We start from the raw sequence: 19,372 nt of genomic DNA, 5'->3' as shown, positions 1-19,372 counted from the left end.
ATTGCAGTGAATTATTCTCATCAAAACATAATACAAAGTACTGAGACTTTTACTGAAAATGAGGGATCATTTTCCTTAACACATCTAACCATCAGGTCCCATAGGTGAGCGTGATTTGTGCCCTGTCAGTTCCCTGACTCTTCTATCAAGCCATTAAACCTCTGCATTCTTGGCTGAGATTTGTTTCTCTAATGGGGCTAATTTCTGCTCAGAAGAGTAGGGATTAGTTGCTTGAGAAAGCTGCAGGACCAGGACTTTTGTGCATTCTCCCACTTGGTGGATAGGTTTCAGAACTCATATATTTATGGAGATTTAGTTCCTGTCCTCATTCAGTACTTGACACCCTTCTTCACAAAGGCTTAATAGGCTAATTTAGATTGGAGAGAACCTCGGGAAGTCCTGTCCTTGGGGTCACACTAGGTTGCCTAGGGCTTTATCCAGGTGGGTCCTGAAATCTTCTGAAGACAGAGACTGCATAAGTCTGTGAGCAACCTGTCCCACTGCTTGACTGTCCTCAAGAGGAAAAGGTTTTTCCTTATATCCAGACTTGCCTTCATGAAAGGGGCAGCCAGTGCTCTAGATGTGGGCGCATCTTCAGTGTTTGAGCTGTGGAAGGAGGTAAGCCACCTCCTGCACCAGCAACAACACTTGGAAGGATTGGAGAGGTGTCCTGGCCACTGTGGTCACAGGGATATCCTGGTGCCAGGGGTCATTAAGTGCTGTCCAGAGAAGGATGTCCATAACATTTCTGGGCACCATCATCTGAATCCAGCTCTGTATGCATGAGTATATAAAATCACTGCTGATGTTTGGATTGAGAAGAAAATGCAGAACTTGTTCTCTATGAACCTGTAGGAAGACTCCCTCTAGTTTAGGTGCCTGTCCTGATAGGGTAGTCTGTGCTCAGGGCTCAGGCCTGTGAGTCCATGGTGTCATTCAAATAACAGTTGCACAGGTTGCATCTGCACAGCCTAGCAGACTTTGAAGCGGGAGCTATTCATGTGGGTCTTCGAGAGGTCAGGCTTTTGCCATGGGCTACTCAGGGCGACGATGCAGAGCACCCCAGGCATGTTCCTTTTGTGCAAGAGAGCACAGAGCTGCTGTGTAGCTGTTGACTGCTGCAGAAACAAATGTCTTTTCATGCTGACATTAGCAGTGCTTTCCCCTTTTTTTATTTTTTCCCTTTTACACAACTGTCACAGTTATACAAGACTGAAGGAAAAAGCAGCACCAATGAGGGACAGCATTAAAGCATTCCTACTTTGTTCCCTTTCTCCTTATGCAAACATTTCATGGCTTGTCAGCATGAATAACTTTTTGATGGTGTAGTAGAACTATTTTGCCAAGACAGACCTCATTGCTGTACTATTTACTCTGTGCAATATTCATTTTTTACATTTTCATTTATTCCTGAGCATAAGTTAGATGCTACCCAGAATAGCTTTTTTATATTAAGATAGTATATGAAGGTTTTATTTATTTGTGAGTATGTTTATTTATTTAAAACAAAGGCCTGACTAAAAGCATTATCTTTATGACTGGCTTTCCAATCTACATGAATATTTGAAAACTTGTTGAGTACAAAACTTTTCAGGGGGATAGATTTATCTTGAAGCAACCTCCAATAGCAGGATGCAAAAAGCTTTTGCATAACAAAGCAAAAATCAACAGAGCAGATTCTGACTTTGTGGCAAAGCCCAGCAGGACATGCTGCAGCAGTGAGCAAGACAGCAGACATGTCAAAATACCTCAGAGGCTGCTTCAGACATCATTCCCTAGGGCTCTTTTAAATGAGGATGGTGTCTGCTGAGCCAAACTTACCATTTTCCACAAGCAAATCTGAGCATGGAAGATGTGGGGTTCAGTTTTTTGAGATTTTTCGTCCTTGCCAGCCATGGCAGGACAGAGTCTTTTCTGTTGCTTTTGTAGTACTTTGCCGAGCACTAGCTTCAGAGAGTGGGAAGAAGGAGGATACAGGTGGAAGACAGCAGTACGCTGCCTCTGCTCCAGGCTTGACTGCTGCCTAGGTTCAGTTTATTGTCAAATATTCACCATGAAAATATGTGTCCATCTGGCAGCCCACAGGAAGGCTGTGAAGCTGTTGCATCCTGTTGCCTGGAGATCAACTTGTCTCTGCTTTCCTCCAAGTTTTCACTCCTCTTCAACCATGGCTCATGCACCAAAGGTCTTCTTTTGCTGGCAGACCTGTTGATATTTCACTTGTTGCTCTTATGTGTCTTGCTGAGGAATACAGGTGAGACAGTGCTAAGTACTATGTCCTCCATAGGTAGAAGGTTTCAATTTCATCCATAATCCTTCCCCCTTCCTAAGCAAGGCTGCTCTTTCTGAAAGGTTCAGCTCAGTTGTTTCCTGCTCTGTTTTCCAAATCAGCCTGTGCTGGGCTTTTCAAGCAAGGCGTACACACTCCTCAAATCTAAATTCCCCATTTGCTCTATGGGGAATTCCCAACCCTGAAGGCTTAAATCAGTTTAGTAAGAACAAGTCCCTATGAATTCCTCTCTGCAGGACAAGGAAATGTTTTCAGAGCTTCTGTGCTTCATGTAATAAGAACATGATTTTTATTAAGTGCAACCAATATGAATGGCAATAATGCGTTGCCATAGGAGCGCGGTGATTTGTTTCCCAGACTATTAGTGCTTTTGTAGGATTGAGTCTGAGATCAAACCATCTCCTTGAACATTTCTGCATGTGAGCTACATCCTTCAGCTCCTGTAACAGTCAGCAGCATTCCAGGGCTCTTCAGTTACCCTCATAGAGGTGCTTAATGCTGTTTCAGTCATGTCCAGTGTCCTACGTGCTCTCAAGCTGCGGTTGCAGGACAGTCCAGCCTCCCATAGCCCCATGGCATACCTGCCAGCTGGGGACAGGGGTCCTCTGTGCTTGACAGCGTCTCCACTGGCACTGGACTCTACAAGTGGGCAACTCAACCCAGCCTGGGTCAATGCAAGCAGTCATTTCATCACAATGTGTCATTCAGCTGCCTAAACTTAACGTATTTAGTGCCACAGTGGGGTGTCCGGGACAGCCACATGGATTTGGCAAGTGTAGCATACTGCAGAGACGCTCCTTCTGCAGTGGCAGATGGAGGCCAAGCAGGAGACCATGGACCGTGTCAAATAGCACCAGATGCCCATGCTGAGGCTGCTGGTTGACACCCTGCTCCATACTCAGACTCCTGCCTTCACAGTATGCTTTCATCTGCTTTATGGTGCATTCGCATCACTCTCCAGTCTCTGTTGACGCCATCTCTACTGACTTCAACAGGAGCTTAGAAACCCAGCCCACATCTCACGTGTCCTAATCTTGAACTGGACCTCATCCTTGCTTCCAGGAATAGTCAGAAACTGCAGATGTGGCCTCATAAGGAGGTGGATGTCAAGGGTACAGTAAAGACAGAGAGGAAGAGAGGTCCTTCGCTAAGCTGGAAGGGAGTAACCCTGCTGGGTTCTCTGATACCACTGGTGATGGGCCCAGGTTTAACATCTAGGTTTGCTGTCTCAGCAGTGCCACACCACTGGAGGCAGCAGCACCAGCATGCTCACAGTGTGGCATGGCGCTGAGATGCCACAAGCACCAGCAGCATAGCCACCCTGGTGCAGTGCTGATAGTTAATCCTGCCCTGAGCAGGAGTTTCTGATTCCAGTATATCACCACATCCATCCTGATATACCATTTGGAGCTCCACAGCCAGCACAGTTGGAGCTACTACATGCCCAAACCAGTCGGAAACATTTATATCCATAGGGCAATCCAAGCACATCGTCCTGCATTACCTCCCCACCTCTCGCACGGATCCTCACAGACACTATGAACAGACTGTTGTCATTTCAGAAGGTAAAAACTCAGGTCAGTCCAACACAGAAGCCAGCCATAAATTAAAGATGCTTTGAGCTATTATTACTGCAAATGGTTTGAGTGCCTCCAGACACAAGCTCAGTCCACAGGAGAGGCTTCAGTTTATGGCACTGGAAGAACAAACTGTTTCTGTGGCACTGATGCTCTAGACAAATATTTGTTTCTGTGATATGCAAGGTGAAGGATGTCTTAGGAAAGAATACCTTTGCTTCAGTGCCAGTCTCTAATGCTTCTTGTTAATGACAGCCAGATTGCAGAGGCTGCACCATGGAGTTTTTATCAAAACCTGTTTTGCATGAGAAGTCATTATTCACATGAACTAATTTTAGCAGCCTGAAATTTCCTGTTATTCCAGTTGCAATATTTCTCAATTTGAAACCGCCTCACTGTTGAGCTTGGCTTTCTACTTATCACAAGGTAGTTTTGATAATGTGTTCAGCTTAAATATAGAAAACATAAGAAGAACGAGAGGCTTCACTCGATTCCCAGCAGCTGGATTTTGGGTATGTCTAGTTACAGAAGCTTGCAAAGCTAAAATACTGATCACTTGTATACCTGATATAGAGAAGATTGAGTTAATTTATGCAAAAAAAAGTAGAAAATCGTGTTCCAAAGCTGGAAAAGAACCTGGGGCCACAGAATGCTCTGCCTCAGCCCCTGGTTATTCATAGTCAACACGTTCTATCTCTTCTGCACTAGACTGAACACATTTTGCCCTGAATTTTCTTCTGATTCTGTTCACCAGTAAGGCAAGAGTATTACTGGGGGTTTTATTGTTATTTATAAACAGGGAGTATCTGGAGGTAAATCTTGGATTATACTTTCACACTTCGCTGATAAGTTGCTTTTGATTTTCAAGCAGATGTGCATGAATCATCAATTATGTTTGTGTGGAAGGATTAACCAGAGACAGTACAAAGTATATATCATGCCAGAATAAGTTTCCCACATTGGGAAAAGCTGGTCATTTAGCTCACCTGCTCAGCATCACACGCAAGTCTAAGCAAGAAAGTGAGGTATAATCTACTTCTTCAGTACTGGAAGGAGAATTATGGTGGTAAAATGTACGTGGCCGTGTTGGATTGCTCAGGATACCTTGGTTAAACACTGGGAAGACAACCCCAAATGATGGCTCCTCATTGCTTGCTTCTCAATATTTTTATTTCCCATGCTAATATGTCCTTGTCCACAGTTTTGGGAGGGCACCAGTGTCAGCCAGTATGAGGGTCTGTTCCCAAAAAAAAGAAATACATGTGTTTATCCCTATAAATAGCACTTGGATTACTTCCCACATTATACATCTCAGGTCTCTGAGCACTTACGGAGTTCTTTGCTCTAATCTCACTATAAAATTGTAAAACTAAGCCCAGTGACTCTTGTGTTACAGGCTGTACACTGACCATGCAAATGGGTTATTTAACCTTTAGTATGATTCCAAATATGTAATGAGAGCTTACAGGGGTTTGCTTTCTCTGCCTGGTGAGAAGGAGATGTTCCTGGTATTCCTCTTGTCCTCTCCTAATGGCTTCTAGAAATGACTTCTGGCAATATCTTTCTTTTGTACATCCACCTGTGTTTTTCTTACCTGCATCCCATTCTTTTTAAGGCAAGACCAGGAATAGGAGGTTAAGGGAGAAACTGTTGCTGATGTGTTTTGCTAAAGAATTCTGAAGAGCTTTTATTTGGTGAAATTGCGAGAAAATGATGACAACTAATAGGTGCCCGAATCTCCCTCAGGACAATGCAGGATTTTTTCACATTGAAAACAGAGGGGTTATTTTTATATTTCTGCATATCTAAAGAAAAGCAGCAGAACCTCTGATAGTGAGGTCATTTTTTTCACACAGAAATTTCCCAGCAGATGGAAATTAAGTCGGTGGGATTTTGATTTTGTACGAATTAAATAAAAACTTATTATGGACTTTGGAAGGTGGCCCAGTTGCTGGAAGCCCAACAATATTTCCTCCAGCCATAAATTGCATGATAGACTAATTTACTGGGGCTTTCCCATCCCTTACTGCCAAGCAAATAATGTTAAAACTTTAAAGTAACATTAAAACTTCTGTGTCTTCCTAAACTGATTTTAAGGGAAAGCACAACCAGACCACCTATATTTTGTCTCCCAACCCCTCCCTGTGCCAGGATGCCCTGGTCTTCCCCTCCCAGGTGCCACCTCCTCTGCCCTAAGGAGCTTGCTCCCTTCTCACGTGCTTTGTGGTGTAGTTCCTCAGTGATTTGCCTCCTGGAGGAACATCCTTGGGTCCTCCTGTGCAAGAGGTTCATCCCCATCCCTGACCAAGCCAGGACCAGCCCTTGTCCTGAACTCAGCACTCTCCCAGGCAGGGGGCTAGTTTGGAGGGGTGTCCCCACCTATGACATGTAAGAGTGACTAGCACTTCTCAAGCTCGCACTAGCAAGGGGAAAGCTGGCCAAAAGAGGCTTTTCTGCCCTGTGCCCAGCTCCCAGCAGTCCTGGTATCCTCCTGCATCAGCCTTCCCAGCACCCACCCCTATGATGTGCTGCAGTGACCTCCCAGACACAGAGGTAGATACCCCAGACGTGTAGATACTCAAGCCATGCAGAGGAGCAGGGGAAGAGCTGGATGTGTATAGGAAAGGGATGGAAAGGCTCTGGAGAGGCTGGGGCCCTTGCTGGTGTTTGTTTCTCTCTGCTCCCCTCCTTGCAGGGTTGTCGCCCTCCAGCTCTTTGCTGCTCAGCAGTTTGCTCCTACCTTTTGCTGCCACAAGCATATATAAATCACAGCAGCCCTAACTTGTGCTCTTGTACCTTTGCCAAGGTAATTAGTACAGTGCACATTTTAAGTGAGTTATTTCTCTCTCCAGAGCAGCCTGCCAGCGCCTCGGCATGCACAGTGCTGTCTGCTCACCCTAAAATGTTTTATCAGAGCAGTTTGGTTTTGTTTAAGGAAAGTGCTGAGGAAAGCAAGAAATTAATGAAGGGCTGTCAGGCTTCTTATACAGAGCCCAATGTGTCCCCAGGGAAGAAGAGGGACAGCGCGATGGCTCCAAGTGCCTTTGGAGGAGCCGTTTTCCTCCAGCCTGGACATCTCTACACCAGTGGCCATTCTAACAGTTGCAGTGCTGGTGCTGTCAACTCCAGCCTTTCAAAACCCCTCACTAAAGTACCTAAAATCTTGAGGACTGTGAAAAAACGAGGAGGAAGGTGAAAATCGGTTTGTGTGCATCCCCCTACAAGACTGCGGGACATAAGCAGTGATATTTATTACATTAAAGCAAGTTAAATAAATGTTCTTCACAGAAACCTGTAGAGCTGGATCCTGGTTGTGGATCCAGTTTCTGCATTCAGTCACGAGATGCATCATCCAGGTGCATACTGGCTTTTGGGGGTTTGCTTAAATGCACCATTTTTAATGACCTTTCTCATACACCACTCGTGAGAGACGGCCACTGCTGGTTTTCATGTAGGAGGTGCTCCATCGAGTCCCATACACAAACACGTACCCACTAAGTAGGTATGCAGTCCTGTGCTGAACATAAATGCCTGGCATGAGGTTATTTTCTTACTTGCTTTTGATAATGGCAGTCATCCAGTGGGACACAAACAAGGACTGGCTCATCTGCTTTGCAAGATAAAGAGAGAGATTTCTGATTCAGCTGAACCATAGTGGGTTCATCTGAATGCTGCAAATTTCAGTAGTGTTCTTCCAGGTCAATATGGATCTGACGCAGATCAACATCTCAGTATTTAAATTATTTATCAAGCACACTGGCTCTTCAGAGCTAACAAAACATTGCTCCTTTCACCTCAAGTGTTGAGCTGGTTCAAATAACCTCCAGGGCAGCTGGTTGGCTTTGGGTTATAAATAACTTGAGTATTTCATTTCTTACAGTTCCCCCCCTCACTTGTTGTGATGTTGCTACAGGGTAGTGTTTCAGCTAGGTCTTCAGGCTCTTTATAATGGCTGCCTCTTGCCAATTAAATGCTTTATTGAGGTTGATTGATTCAGGGTTTAAGAAAACTTTAGGAAAAAGATCATTTCGATATCAGTGAAGTATGTGAAAGAATAATTTACACCGTAGATTAGAGATAAGAGAAAAAAGTGCATCATCTTTATGCAAGACAACAGAGGCAGAAAGGCCTGTAACTGTGAGCAGGATGGGTTTGCTAAAACTTTGGACCAACCTCACAGGAAAATCTGGCAGTTTGCAGCATTTGGTATTAAAACTTGAGGAAGGGATATCTTTGCTGTACAGAGAGGGACAGACTACTACATGCAGCAGCATCTGGACGTGAGGGATCTCTGTCACACGAGCTTTATCGCTGAATTTGTTTAGCGCAGTGCTGGCTGTGTTTTTCCCATGTCTGCAGGGCTGGAGGAGCCCTGCCTCGGTGGAGTGACTATCCCCACTGTCTGCAGACTGAGATCATCCACCCTGAGTGTTTTAGCTCATACTAGGCAAATAATGTTCAATGTCCTGCTTGTCCTGGGGCTAGGTTTTCTGAGAAGCCTGATTATCAATACTGAAAACCAGGACAGGACTGTTGTTAGCCTTGGGCAAGGTAGGCAATTTGATGTGGGCAGCAAAATCACTTGGAGAAGTGGGAAAGGGAGAGGCTCTCCGTGTGTCTCCACAACAGCGGCAGGTCCATGTGCAGCCTGTGCAGGCTCTGCAGCAGAGGTTGAGTACCTCCCCGATATCCTTCTGTTGTGCCTGGGGACTGAGCCCAGCACAGCCTGCAGATGCATTCTGCTCTCTGCCTGATAGCTCCGTGGGGCTCCGTGTCCTGCTTTGCACCAGCTCTTCCTCCCTGTTGTGGTGGAGAGGAGGCCCACGCAGGTGGCTGGTGGCTCCCCAGTTGTACAACAAACCTTACTATACAGCTACGGCCTCTTGTACAAAGTAGAGAGCACAGGCTGTGCTCAAAACCCATCCTGATGCCATGCCGGTGGATGGGTAGGTGTTGCTACTTCTTGTGTGTCCCAGTTCCAAAGGCTCTGCTGTGCCTGCATGTCTGCAGAGCCACTGCGCTGCCTCTCCACCATCTGGGAGAGAATAAAGCCAGTGTAACAACTGGCTTGTGTAAGGTGTTGGGTGGGAACAGTGCAGGAGGACAACCAGAGCAGTGAAGGCAGTATGGAGAAGACTCCTGAAAGGGGAATGGTTGTGCTGAGGAATGAGAAGGACTGGTGCTCGGTGGATGGAGGGTGTAACTCATGAAAGCTCCTCTCTACCCCATGTATAGGAGGGAATGGAAGGGCTTATGGTTATGTAATAAAGCTATTCCTCTGGATAAACACCCAAAAGCATGCAGAGGGAGGCCAGGATATCTACATGGGTCAGTGTAGGATCAACATAGCCAGGTTTCCATGCAGAATTCCTCTTTGTCTGGGACAGTGACAATCTGCAGAAGTGGGTTTACATGTCCCTGAACAAACTTCTCTCATGGTAGAGCCTACCTGCTTGAAAACCTACTGGGGCAAGACTTAAACATGAGTTTCTCCTGCTTCTCCCTCCCTCTTTCTCACCTTCTTGGCAGAGACAGGTTCAAGGGTCACATCTCTCTTTTCTCATTCTCCATTAGGCTCTGTGGGTATCCTCCTTTCTATGATGAAAATGACTCCAAACTCTTCGAGCAGATCCTTAAGGCGGAGTATGAGTTTGACTCTCCGTATTGGGATGACATCTCTGAGTCTGGTAAGAAGCTCATTTAATTGGAACAACGATGCATGCATTCATGCTTGTTGCACATATCCTCCTCTGGGAACCCTCCATCATGTGCAGACCTCCTTTTAACTGAAAACCATTTCTTTCAGCTCAGTTACAGGACTTTATTTCTGCAAGAGAGCAAATTAAGTACCATTGTCCAGCCACACACAAATCACTAAAGTGTAACTGGAACAGAAGGGGAAGATAGCAGAAGACCGTCCCAAGAAGACAAAGCATCATATACAAATAAAAGCAGATGCTTTATGTGTTATTAATAATAATGTGGCAAGCTAGTTTGGCTCTGTTACTGAACTGCACTGCAGGTCCAAGGCGAGTCTGCAGTGTGTACTGCAAAGAACCCAAGAAATTAATGGCTTCTGAATGAGGTGGGCAAGCAGATTCAGAAACTGGGAGTACTGTCCACATAGCTGGATCCAGATAGCTCACCTAGTTAGTTCCCCACCCAGCGCAGAAGACATTTAACCCATAGTGCCTGCCTGTCCCTGCTGTTGTCAGTCTGGCAGAGAGGCAGATGTATCAACCTGTACAACATGTCTAGGCAAATACATCTAAAGGCTTCTGGCTCCAGCATGGCTTATGGTCTGCCAGCATCAGTGTCTATAGGTGACAGCAGGGGCATGGTCAGCATTGCACCCCGCTTGTGCCACTGACGTGGTCTCTTAAGAGGTCACGCAAGCTCGGTGTCCTCGCTCTGTCCAACCTGGGGGAAAATCAGCCATTTCATGCAGGAGAAGAAATGAATGCAAGGAATATTTTCTCAATCAACAATATCCCTAGAAATGCAGTTTTCTGATTCATTAGTATTACTGATTAAGGCAGGGGAGATATAAAAATAAGCATCTTATTTTACAGATTATTATATATCCTATTATCTCTGCATAGAACAACATTTCATGCTGCTTACATCTGCGGTCCAGATATCATTGTGATGGATTGCTTGAAAATATATGTGATGCGAAGGTTTTTTTAAGTCCTTAAGGGTTTTTAGAGAAAATATGAAGGTCTGCTGGCAGACCCCTTTGCATTTTGGGGGAAAGTCCATCACCTAAATCAGCACAAACATTTTCCTTCCATATTTGGCTTTGCTGTGGCTCCTTCAGCTACTCTTTCCTGAAACTACTGGATGCACGCCATGCTCTGATCTCCCTTCCTTCCATTATATTGTTGATTAAAAACACACTACCTCATACTCAAGGGAGTCCATTTTCTTCTGTAACTTGATTTTAAATATGCAACATGTCCTCACGCTGCCCACGTGTGTGACTGCTTGGAGTGAGCAATGAGAAGTTCCTCTTGCTGTGGCATCTGACCTCCTCCTTGCCTTTCTCACTCACTCTGTTTACCAGCATCTTCAACAGATGTGGTCAGATTCAGACCACTAAGAAGGTCAGAGGAACTTGGCTAACCAGGGAGCCGGGAGCTGGCAGGTTTGTATTCTGCTGACTCCGAATTATCCATCCCACTCTTAAATATACTTGCAGGAGTAGATGCCTTCAGCTTTTATCTGCCATACTATATAGCTTGGATTTGGTCCTAAGTCACATTGGTTATAGCTGTACTAATAAATAACAAATGACCCAGGGCCATTTTCTGGTGCTGCGGCCAGATGGCACTTAGTAGCCTGATCGATGCTGTTGGCTCATCATTTGGCAGCAGAACTGAGCGTAAACCCTATTGCTTTAAATTATTATCTCCTTTTTTTTACAGCTAAAGACTTCATTCGGAATTTGATGGAAAAGGACCCTAATAAAAGATACACCTGTGAGCAAGCAGCACGACACCCTTGGTAGGTAACAATCACTGCTGTGTGAAACCCTTAGGACAGAGAACATTATTCTACATTCATGGGTGGAAGTGTTTTTTCTGCCACATGGTATACTAACCTCTACTAAATAACTCTGTGCTTCTATTCTTACAACCACCACCTTCGTCCTCCAGATTTTCCTGGAAAACCATGATGGACTTCAGTCTCATGCACCAACCTGTTGAGTATCTGTGCAAGGATTCAGTGAAATGATGAATTAGGAACGTTGACTGTAGTGCAGCAGTGGGATATGCCAAAATGATTGAACCCTGAAATCGTATTTTGGAGCAAAAGGTCAAATTCTGCAGGTATACAGAAAGCTGGGTATCAACCTGCCCATGAGAACCCTGCCAAAGTAATATCAAGAGTAATTAAGAGCATCCCATGAAACAGGAAGTCCTCATTTATGGTTTACAGATGATAGTATACCTCCTGCTTGCAATAGGCTGGTTTCACATGCTGTTTATCCTCTCTTGTTGAATGGAAAAGATAGGAAACCCTAGAGAGAGAGATAAGCTGAGTCTGAATTGGCTATAGCAATGTTATCTCTAGTCACTACAGAAAAGCACCTGGTCTGACTGTATTTGTAATTTAGACCTCTGTTAAGTGCTTTAAATTACATGATACCTTTGCGTGGATGACTTCACCAACGTTACCTAAGGATTATGTAGCTGAAACAAGAATGGCTCATGTACTCTTGACCAACTGAGTGACTGAGCACCACCCCACACTACTAGCTGCACCCACAAGTGGGATCTGGATGTAAGTCTTTTAGGCTAGGGATCATTATATATGAAGTGAGATGTTATTTTGGTTGTTATAGTAGCTGCAACAGAAAGGAGTCAATGACATGGCATTTTCGCCCCAGGTGTGCATTAGACTGTGTTTTTATGCTGTCATAATTACCACAAATACCATTTCCTTTTGCAGTTTCTGGAGGTCTGGCTGGAGAAGAGCATTAGGCTGTGCATTTACAGGGGAACAGATGGTTTTCTTTAGCGTCCATAGCTCCTCAGAAAAGCAACTGCACCAGTGTCATAACTAGCTCAACAGTGTGATGGACTGCAAAACCATCCTGGTGATACAGTTTGAGCCCAGGGATGAGCCTCAAGTAGTGTAGTTTAGTCTAAAATGTATGGTAAGAATGTATGGCATGGAGGTTGTCAGTGAGTTTTAAGGTAGCACTGCTTTCTGCTGGGATGTGGGGACAGTCATTCATAGGATGGGGTCTGCATCCCTCTGAAGACGGGGAGCTTTATCAGTGGGGATCTGGTCATCTCTGCTTCCTCAGCAGACATGGATTTTGGACACAGTCCACAACCTTTCCAGTCATGAGGGTACCAGACAGCTTGGTACTCAGCTTAAAATCATATTAAATTTCAGAGCAAAGTAAAACTTACTGGCTGTAGCTCTAGAACAAATACTTAAGTTTGGCTTCAAGGGGTTTATGCTTCTCTCTGACACTCACTGGTTTGCCTCATCTCATTGCTGCTTTCAGTCCTGGGACTAGACAGAAAGATTAGGCACTCATGAAAAAGTTTAGTAGGTTATGACTACATAAGTGGTAGAAATACAGTGAAATGGCACTGATTTCTTCATAGTGGGAATGATGTACCAATGTCTGACTGCAGATTTTTGCTGTGATTACAAACTAGGCTGAAGATAAAATTGAGGCTCATCCTTTACAATTAAAAAGTTTTAGGAAAGCTTGCGATGCAGAAGACCATGTAAGTCATTGAAAAAGCAAGGGTCTTGTTTTCATCCCCATGCCAATGACAATGAGAAACGCTGTACAGATGTTTTTTAGCTGCATCAGTGGCTGGCATCAATACAAAAGAGATGAGGAGAAGTCAAGACCTGGGCCTGCCCTTTTCCGATGTCCCATCAATAACTGCATTGTCTGTGTGACAAAAAGGAAATCTGGGAAATTAAATCCAGCTTTCATGAGATGAAAAAAAAGAAAACATTTCTAAATGATACTGACCTGAGCCTCAGGAAATTAAACAAGTTACAAAAGTCAATATTAGAAATACAGAATAAACAATGGGAATGCAACTCCCAGCAGAGAATGAGGTGACCATTTGTATAACTCAGAGGCAGATTTTCCAAAGCCGTACATCCAAAATACACAAAACATAAGCATCCAGCTCTTGGCCCTGATACATCTGTGTTGGTTGCTGGAGTGCAACAAAGAAACGTGGCACTTGTAACACACACAGCTTCTGGGCCCTCCTAAAGGAACAAATTCCTTTTTTTTTTTTTTTTTTTTTCTTTTGCGTGTCATGGCCAGGGGCCAATGGAAACTCACAGACTGCTCCATAATTTTTGATACTTTCTACGGAATCCAATCTTCCATTTAAAACCAGCCCCCAAAAAGGGTTTTCCCCTGTTTCTGTGGCAGGGGGGCTTCTTCTGGCAAGTTGACTTTGCAAGGCAGTGGTTCATTTGTAGCGCTACCTCCCAGCCATGTAAAGCACGGCTCAGGGTCAGCCTTTGAAATGTCAGACATACAAATGGCACTGCAGTAGGGAGGTTTAAAATATTCACCATGTTTCCACCCCACACCCCAAATCCACCTCCCTTTGACACAGAGACAGTATGTGCCAGTGGATTACAGAATGGCAGTTGTACAGTGAAAGCAAAGCATGGAGGTTTCCAAAGATACGCCTCTGTCCTCCCCAGTGTGCTCTTAAGCAAAACTCAATGTCTCATTCCCCCCTTGCTCTGAAAAGCTTCCTGTAACATAAATGTTGCAGTTACGGACCTCTCTGGAGAGTGGTGCAGTGATGTTTGGAGAGTTTGGATGCTGAAGTGATAAATGCTTTGTTGGTAATCAAGGCTGCTCACCCGGATATTATCTGTTATTTCAGAGTGAACGATGGGATGTCCTTTTGCCAAACCATTGATCAAGAAACATTTTAAAAGGTTGCTTATGCTAGGAAATAATGAGGGTTTTACTGCTTGTTTTCTCATTCTGGCCATTATATCTGTTGCAGAGGCATCCTCCCCTTCCATTTGAAGGAAGGAAAGGCCTTGTTGGTGGAGGAGGAGGAGAGCTCTGTGCTTCCTCTCAATAGTCAGCTGCGTCATTCTCTCAGCCTGGGCATATTTAAGTTTCCAACAAGTCCAGGCTTGAGTTCCCCTCTCTCATGACTTCATTCAGTGCTGCAGCAGTCCGAGATAAGGGTGCACATGTTCAGTCAACAGAGAGAGGGTACCAAGCCTTTTGTAATGGGAGCATCCATACTACCTTCTCACATGAGCATGTATTTTTCACCATACATCTCCATTAGCAACATCACCTTCCATAGTGTTTACATAGCATTATCTTCTCTGTGTGTGATCAAAAGTAATGAGGTACATAAAACTATTGGCTTAGTGCGAAGAGATGGTCAGAGCAGATTTCAAGTGGTCCCATAAATTATATGCTCTTACATAGTGCTTTCACTTCAAGTAGCCCTTAATAGCATTTCATTTTTTTTGCCTGCACCAACTGGTTCTGTAGAGGAATGAACTGGGGAAACATCTTTGAACCTTAAGAGTTTGCATGGAGTGAAATCCTAATTCCACTGAGGTTAATGGGAATTAATTCTGCCACTAACTCCAGTGAGGGTTTGTCTTCTTGTCTCACCAGTGGAACACAGAACATCTACCCAAATCACTGGTGCTGTGCAAATGGTAGATAATTGATACATACAATGAAGTGGTTCCATGTAGTGACATTTTCCAGCTTTCCCTTTTTCTTCCTCCTGTGAAATCTGACCCTGCAACATCAGATCACTGGGATCAGCCACAAGTTAGGGAGAAATCTATCAATTCATGAGTATTTCACACAAACTTTATAATCTGATTGTGATAAAAATAGTTAACTGTGCATGAGATAGCAACCTGGCTATGAGATTTTATTGTTTCAATATGTAAAATTTGTGAAGAACAAACTGATTCCAAAATATACCTCGTTTTTTTTAATCCATACTTTTATTAAAAACTTCCAAACAAGGCTTGCAAGAACTGATTCTTGCAAGTTATTACATTTGTGCCTTTAAGGTTAATAATTTCTTTGAATTTCGGGAAACTGCTCTAGAATAGCCAGCTATTCACATGACTAAATGTTTGTACAGGATCAGACCCTAAAAAAAGTAAATACTTCTTCCGAATGGCCCACTTTTCTGTGCTGTATCTGTTCTCCACATGCCTGCATTTACGTGATGTTTTTCTATTTATAATCAAATGGCCTTGGCAGGGGGACGGTATGTTAAACTCGGAGTTGGCAGAAAAGGAGGCTAATAATTGCAGTGAAGTGTGGTAGCTGAAACAGTACAATATGTAAGACTTGGTATAATGATTACACCCCAGCCTGTACAATCTGTCCACTTATACAAATTTCTCCAGTTTAATATACAGGTGACTTATGCTTTCCATTGGAAAAGTTATTTATTTTATAGCTTATCTTTCACTGAGCTTTGCACTGTTTATGGTGTGTTGCAAAGGTGCAATGTTCTGTTTAGTTGTTCCACTGTGACTTTGAGAAGGATGTGGAAAATGAAGGTAACAAAAGAATGGGGTAATTTTGCTGCAGCTTGATACATTTTAATGTTTCCCTAACTTACATTAATGACAGCAATTAAGTTTATTAAATATATTGCCATGTCAGAGCCCACATCCTGTTTAGGGCAGTTGCTTAGGCTGCAGTGATTAAGGGCGAGCAGCAGAAACCTGAGGACCTGTTTTTTCCAGCTATAGGACCACACTGCGTTCCCCATCAGGTGTGTCCTGCAGCCCCGAATTCACCCTCCTGGTTTGGGTCAGAGGGAAAGAAAACAGTCCTCAGAGGGCAAGGAGGAGGTCCAACAGTTAGGAAGCTAGTATAGGAATTGGAAGGCATGCTCTGAATTTATTTGCTCTGTCAAGCATTACCCAAGTGACCTTAAATGGATTTAGAGCTGTGTGCTGAAGCCGGTTACGGCATCGAAGGCAACTTGGGACATCTAAATTAAAGGGTGATGTATGTATCACCTCCTTCTGTAGACTTTATAGGGGAGAAGGAGGCTGTGGCACTTAGAGACCTGTGTGGCCCTCACTTTTCCCCACTGCTTGTGCAGAGGGACAGTGGATACTTGGGATGTGCCAATGTCCATCCCCTCTACACTGAAGAATCGTAAAAGTTCTGGCAAGAACTGAGCCTCTGCAAAATGTGACCATGACCCTGAGTGTTTATTATGTGCCAGCGAGCACAAGCCAGATAATAATTTCCACACAGGGAAAGGACATGGTTTACAAAGAGCTCAGTTCTCAGACAATGTTGTCTGAAGTGTGAAAAGGGCTCCCTGAAGGGAACTGCTGATGTTTACAACATTAAATCAAACTCTTATCGAGTTTGTTCCTGCACTCTATTTATTTTGGAACATCACTGATACAGTATGTGTGTGTGTATATTTATATGCATGCATGTGTGTGTGTGTGTGTGTGTGTGTATGTACAGAAAAGTTATGACCCTTCAGCATTATCCCTTACAGCTAACTCCATGTTTCCTGTCATCATACTCAAGAGTATTTCCAAGCACTGCTTGGCCAGCACAGCATTTGGGTTGGCTGCCTTCAAGTATGAAGGTTCAGAAAATAATGGTAGATGAAAGACTCTGCCTTCCATCGTGGGCAGGGAGGATGCAAGAGACATGTGCTTGCAGTATGCTAACAGAGAACCATCCAAAAGGAAATTTACTGCTTTTGTCTTTGTTAGAGGTTCCTCTCAAAGCTTAGAAGTGGTATGGCCAGATAAATTGCTGCGATAGCTTTGAAGCCAGAGAGCTAAAATAAATTAGATACCATGAAATAATGTTTGATCATTAGATTAGATTTCTCTCATGTGCAGGGCTAAATTTGTTACAGTTATTTGTGACAAATATCCTTCTTAGCTTCAGTGGAAGTATTTGTGATGGAGAATCACCAGGTTGTGGCCCTTGGTAACCAATTCTCTATATTGAGACGCTTATATATTTACAACTGGATGTAAGACCAACTTCAACATGAAATTCCCCAAAGCACTGCTGAGATGTAGCTGCTTTCAGGTGCTGCAAAATGGGGACTCTGAGAGGAAAGCCAAGTTCCTGAGAGGAAAGCCAAGTTCCAGTTAGGCTAATCGGTCTTGCTAAGTTCTGGGTGATGCTCAACATAATAACAGATCATTCATCATTCTGATTTGTTTAATTTTATTTTTGTATACATATGTAGCAGGTAGAAGTTGTATATTTTACTGGGCCAACTGGTATAGTTGGTAAAAACAAGCTTCAGTGCTGACACAATTAACTTCAAAGTTAACTGCAAGCCAAGAATTATTGCTCAGGGTTTGACTAGATAGGCATCGGTTTGATCATCTCTGAAAGAGAAGATGGCAGTTTCTCAGGAAAAATGAAGCTGAGGCCTGTAGGAGAAGGGTATGTTGTGCAGGGGAGGAAGGAAGAAAGACAAACGCTAAGGTATTTTTGTACTAAAAGGAAAAGCAAGGTGGTTTATAGCTTGAGGACTTGGAGGGTTAGGGGAAAGGTGAAAGGGCAATTATAACACGCTTTAAAACATCTATATTAAATTTCATGTATTATCTTCTCAGTATAGGAACTAAAGTTTGTGATTAAGTGCATTCACTATAGATATGATGATGCTCATGATACCCACCTCAGGATAGATCTGCGGGCCCAAAAAGCTATCTAATTTTTCAGACTCTACCAGTTGATTGTATAAAAGATATGACTTCTACTGCTCACCTTCACTTCTCTTGTCTGTGTCCTTAAACCACCGCATCTCCAGCAAAACAACAACAGCAAATGGATGCTAGCATTTCTTTTGTTTTCCTAGAAGTAAAACTATAGTATAAACTATAACTCTATGAGTATTTTCTAAAAGCTTCGAGGTCATCCAAGTGCAAAATACAGTGTAAAAGCACAGCCCTCATTACAACATTTCACCATTAATAGGATAGTTCTTCAGAGATGGCTTGGAGAATGATCCCACATCTGGATTTGGCAGCCAGGGGTGCATTTTGAGCCACACTGTTCAGCATACGAGCACATGTGCTAACAAAATACTGCTGTTATTTCACTCTGATTAAAAACTAGCATCTGCAAGGTTGTAATGCTGCTGAAGAGATTTTAGATGCAGGATGGTCCCCACCACTGTAGCATCACAAGGCTCCACAGCATGTTTGTCCATCCCTCTGTGAAACTGTCATGCCTATTTGGGAAACACCCAAATACTAAGACTTTTTTTTTTTCTGAAATTACAAGAGTTGCATAGCGAACATAGAGTTAGTGGTGGTAGAAAACAGTTTGTGAACTATTGGAACCAGCAGTGCCTTATTGAAACCACCAACATTTCAGAAAATGATCCCTAAACTCAAAAAAATATTTCGGCTGTATTTGAGCTACACACCCAATGAAAAGTTTCAAATAGCAAAAATGCATTTGAAAGTCCTTGTGGAGACTGGCAAAAAAGATCTTCTGGAAGAGCTGGCAAGGGCATCGTACCCCAAGAACTTGTTCTTTCCACGTTTCCAAAATAAAATTGGGCAAGTGGAAAACATGATCTGTGCTTATACAGCTTGTTAATGAACTTGTCCGTAAAGCAAAATGCTTCATTAGTGTTGGAGAAAAAATGTTCTTCACAAATGGAAGTCAATATTCTCTTTGCAGCTTGGTCTTTTTGATCAGTTACTGAACAGATACTTTGGCTTGTAGCTGTCCACATATTAAGTTGCTTGGCTTAGTTTTCTTCTGCAGATCTGTAGTATGACGGTCAGTGCTTCCAGCTGGTACATGTTGAGGGCACCAGCCTTCACCGAGGAGATGTTCTTGGACAGAGCAGAGTGCTCATGACATTCTGGACTGACTCTGACTACCAGTTTTCATTCCCACCGGGAAAATCTGCTAGGGACTGTCTGCACTGAAAGTCTGAGCAGTGTGCAAGGAGAGTGGATGCAAATCTGCACA

At 43.6% G+C, this 19,372-nt stretch overlaps 1 protein-coding gene across 2 annotated transcripts in view; it reads left to right on the top strand.

Annotated features, from left to right (window-relative positions):
* CAMK1D (calcium/calmodulin dependent protein kinase ID) overlaps nucleotides 1-19,372 on the top strand; it is a 128,967-nt gene that overhangs the window by 94,837 nt on the left and 14,758 nt on the right. For both annotated transcript variants that reach the window (XM_026863981.1, XM_026863973.1), the window contains exons 6-7: nucleotides 9,442-9,554; nucleotides 11,295-11,373. In XM_026863981.1, the coding sequence (XP_026719782.1) occupies nucleotides 9,442-9,554; nucleotides 11,295-11,373 (192 nt within the window). The remainder of the gene's footprint in view (nucleotides 1-9,441; nucleotides 9,555-11,294; nucleotides 11,374-19,372) is intronic.

The sequence above is a fragment of the Athene cunicularia genome (genome assembly GCF_003259725.1).
Source record: "Athene cunicularia isolate RWA chromosome 1 unlocalized genomic scaffold, athCun1 chr1_part2, whole genome shotgun sequence".
NCBI classification, from domain to species: domain Eukaryota; kingdom Metazoa; phylum Chordata; class Aves; order Strigiformes; family Strigidae; genus Athene; species Athene cunicularia.
This window is presented reverse-complemented; position numbering and strand designations above follow the sequence as displayed.